The following is a 3,934-nucleotide window of genomic DNA, read 5'->3' as shown; positions in this document are numbered from 1 at the left end:
CCTTATAATATTGCAGCAAAGAAGATTTAAGAAAACCTATCTAATCAGTTGCTGTTCTTGTTGTGTTTATGCAAATAATAAGGCTGAATTGAGACTGAACTTAATGCAGTTAACGAATTGGTCTTGGTTGGCTCTTTGTTGAAAATGAGGGTGATTTTAGGGGAGAAAAATTGTGTTTCAGTAGAATCTATAATACACAGTTATGGACATTAGGTTTTAGTTCAGCTAATTGTCTTCAAAGTTTTATTTTTTACTTACGAAGAGAACCGGATCCTGAATTTTTCTAGCTTTTGCCCCAATAATATTGAGACTTGTAACAACTTGTCTCCACAAGGTTAGCCTTACTCATACTCAGGGAATGCTGATTCTTGACACCATCACCACCTCCTTCCACGCCCAAGCCTCACTATCCCGCTGACAGAGAGCAAGGATTTCTTGGCCCTGAAGGAAAATGTCACTCCTCTTCAGCAGGGAGCAACTCCAGAAGAGATCCTGCACCTCTTTGCTCTGAAAGAATTCAGAGCCCAAGGTGTGGTAGACAGTAAATGTTAAACCCAGCTTCTTACTTTAACCTGGTTTTTCTCTCAACATGAGAGCTTGCATGTTAAAAGCTTTTAAATATACTTTACAGTTTAGCAGTTTCAGTTTTCACGTGGCCCTGACCCCAAGACCCCAGCTAACCCTAACTGCCCGGACAGGAATTCAGCTTACGAAAAACCAGATGGCCAACTCAAGGGCTCTGACCATGAAAATTCATACAGAGACCAATAAGGACACTGCTTTCTTGTCCACAGCCCCCACCCCCACCCCTGATCTCTCTGTTCTGCTTTCCCTCTCCCTCCTTATAAAAATGTTTGTCCACCCTGGTTGGTGTGGCTCAGTGGACTGAAAATCAGCCTGAAAACCAAAAGGTCACTGATTTGATTCTGGGCCAGGGCACAAGCCTGGGTTGCAGGCAGGGTCCCCAGTTGAATATATTGTTGGGAACCACCCTGACTAGTTTCAGGAGCTGTAACACCCCATGGCTAAGGCTGAGTGAGCAACCTTCAGACCATAAGCCACTAAGGAGACAAAGCTTATCTCCCTGGCAGGAGCACTACTTCTGCTCCTTTTTCCAGAAGTGACCTCCAGTGCTTGGTCGGTTAGCCAATAACGGGTAAAATTCCTCAAGGGAAGATTGACCTATGATAGGCATGATCTTGTGGAGGCCCCAGGGAAGGACTTGGGGGGCTATGGAGAAAGGGGGTGATGGACCCTTGCCCCTTGGCTTTGATGAAGCCTGAGTCCTCAGTGTGTCTGCGAGAAGTCTCCGAGAATTCCTTGCCTATCTGCCTCCTCTGCCTGACTTAAACCTTAAACAATGACTGAGGTTGGTGCATCCCTGTGCTGGAAAGGGCGGGCTCCGGGGGTGATCACACCTGAGAAAGGATATGTAAAATCCTATGAAGCCTGCTTTGCTAAGAATGCTCTTAAATGATAAAGGTCTGAGCAGGAAATTAGTTTGTTTCCCAAAGTCTTGTAGCCCTTTAGCTAATAGACCCTGACTCAGAAGAAGCCTTAATAGTTCTTTGTATTCTATCTATCATTTGATCTTTACTGCCTGACAATGATTAATAACTTGTACCTGAATTCCTGGCAAAAAAACAAACAAACAGTAAAAGCCTGTCTAGGCAAGGGTCGGGGCACTCTCCCCTTGAGAGGGTGGCCAAGCTGCTCCACTTGAGGGAGTAGCTGTGAGATCCCTTTTCCTCCAAAGGACTCAGTAGTCCGGGTGAATTTGTCTCATATCTCATCCATGATGCTGCGGGCACGCGCAAGCCGGTGCACACGTCAGTATATGAGAGAGACAACAGATTTAAATTTCTCTCCCTCCTTCTCTTTTCTCCTCCATTCCCCTCTCTTGAAAAAGAAATAAAATCTTAAAAACAAACAAAACCTCTGCCTGCACCTTGATGTTAAGATGGGCTTTGGGACCAGAGTCCCCCATTTTTTCAGGGGAAAATTGAAAGGGTCAGGCTAGTTTCCCAGCTGGCCTGACTGGACCCAATGGACTGCTACCCCTACTCAGTTACCCCTACTCACTTGATATCCCTTGGCCTAATGGAAACTCCCATCTCACATAATGAGACATCTGACATCAGCCTTAATGGCGGGTGGTCAGACTGACCCTCCTGTAACCTGGAAACAGCCCAGTCTTATACCTAACCCATTGTCCTCACTCACATCCTGAAACCTTGAGGCAACAGCCCAGAAGAACAATAGGCTAACCCCTCCCTCATTCCCCCTACAAACCTTGCACTTTTTCTTTTAAAAACCCCATTCTTGCCCTGGTTGATAGTAACTCAGTGGATTGAGCACAGGCTGTGGACCAAAGGGTCACCAGTTCCATTCCCAGTCAGGGCACATGCCTGGGTTGCGGGCCAGGTCCCCAGTAGGGGCCACACGACAGGCACCCATATGTTTCTCTCCCTCTCTTCTTCCCTCCCTTCCCTTCTCTCTGAAAGTAAATTTTAAAAATCTTTAAAAAAAATCCATTCTTGAACCTGGGATAAAATTTAAACTGGCCAGGTTAAACTGGATAGTCCCTGAGTTAACATCAGTGACTAGATGAGAGAACTGGCCAACGAAGGACAGACAGATTCCAGGCCCTCAGGTAGACAAAGGCTTTGAGGAAGCGCGGGAACCTAGGGACTTTCTGGGGACCAGGCCGGCTGACCCTAGCCTAGTCCCGCCTGCGTCCCGCCCACAGAGGTGACGTCACCAGTCACTGGGGCGGAGCCTCCGCCGGCGGTGGCGTCACAGGAGGTGGGGCCGCAGCCGCACTGGGGCGGAACTGGGCGGCGGTCACGTAGCTCAGGTCGCCTAACTGCTGTGGCGTGCGCGCCTGTTGGTTCCGGATCCAAGTCTTCTTCGTCCCTCCGCTATCATGCCGATGTTCGTGGTGAACACCAACGTGCCCCGCTCCTCGGTGCCGGACGGGCTCCTCTCCGAGCTCACCCAGCAGCTGGCGCAGGCCACGGGCAAGCCGGCCCAGGTTTGTCGGGAGAGAACTGGAGGAGGGGGTGTCTGCCGGCCGAGGTGGGCTCAGGCTGGGGCGGGGAGAAGCTGCTCCGGGCGGGGAAGGTTCGAGGGGCGTCCGTTGCTGGCAAAGTTGTTAGGGTCCTCTGACCGCGCCCCTTCCCCCAGTATATCGCGGTGCACGTGGTTCCGGACCAGCTCATGGTTTTCGGCGGTTCCAGCGAGCCGTGCGCGCTCTGCAGCCTGCACAGCATCGGCAAGATCGGCGGCGCGCAGAACCGTACCTACAGCAAGCTGCTGTGTGGCCTGCTGGCCGAGCGCTTGCGTGTCAGCCCAGACAGGTGCAGGGGCCTGGGATTACTGGGAGTGGGGGTGGGGAACGCCGGGCGCGCAGTTTACAGCCCCTCGGCCACGCACATTGCTCAGCCCTACTTCCATCCCCCGCAGAATCTACATCAACTACTACGACATGAACGCGGCCAACGTGGGCTGGAACGGCTCCACCTTCGCCTGAGGGCCACATCGCCCCCATCCAGCGGGACCAGACCCTAGACCCCGCTGCCCGCAGTATTTGCCCACCTGGCTCCCAGGGACCTCCCACTTCAACGGTCGGGAGAAATAAATGGTTTGGAGACCGCAGCTGCCTTGGACTTGGCTTGTGGTGGAATCCGTTGGGGGCCGGGCAGTGACTGGGGAACCAAGGCTCAGAGAGGTGCTCCCTAAGAATCTGCTGCCGTTGTGCTTTGACCAGCCTTGCCCTCTGCTCCTCTAGAAGAAGGTCCAGTCTTGGTTGGCATCCTGCCTGGGGCGACAGACCCAAAAATCAAACTTGAATGAGAGCCTCCCAGGGCCGTTTTATGACTCTAGTTGAGTCCTAAACTCACACTCAGTGCAGGGCCATCAGTGGTCTAGGGCT

The 3,934-nt window shown here is 51.8% G+C and overlaps 1 protein-coding gene across 1 annotated transcript; it reads left to right on the top strand.

Annotated features, from left to right (window-relative positions):
• The first annotated feature begins 2,808 nt into the window (after positions 1-2,808).
• MIF (macrophage migration inhibitory factor) lies at positions 2,809-3,657 on the top strand. Its single transcript, XM_037158758.2, has 3 exons — positions 2,809-3,034; positions 3,187-3,359; positions 3,466-3,657. Exons 1-3 carry the CDS (start codon positions 2,927-2,929, stop codon positions 3,530-3,532), a joined length of 348 nt encoding a protein of 115 aa, XP_037014653.2. The 5' UTR covers positions 2,809-2,926; the 3' UTR covers positions 3,533-3,657.
• Positions 3,658-3,934: the final 277 nt, after the last annotated feature.

The sequence above is a fragment of the Artibeus jamaicensis genome, unplaced genomic scaffold (genome assembly GCF_021234435.1).
Source record: "Artibeus jamaicensis isolate MK-2021 breed Jamaican fruit bat unplaced genomic scaffold, CSHL_Jam_final contig_1128, whole genome shotgun sequence".
Taxonomy (NCBI): domain Eukaryota; kingdom Metazoa; phylum Chordata; class Mammalia; order Chiroptera; family Phyllostomidae; genus Artibeus; species Artibeus jamaicensis.
Note: the sequence above shows the minus strand (reverse complement) of the source record. Positions and strands in the feature narration are given on the sequence as shown.

Coding starts and splice junctions, on each gene's coding strand:
- MIF (XM_037158758.2), top strand. CDS start 2,927: ATGCCGATGTTCGTGGTGAACACCAACGTGCCCCGCTCCTCGGTGCCG. Junction 3,035..3,186: donor CCACGGGCAAGCCGGCCCAG/GTTTGTCGGGAG, acceptor CCCTTCCCCCAG/TATATCGCGGTGCACGTGGT. Junction 3,360..3,465: donor TTGCGTGTCAGCCCAGACAG/GTGCAGGGGCCT, acceptor CATCCCCCGCAG/AATCTACATCAACTACTACG.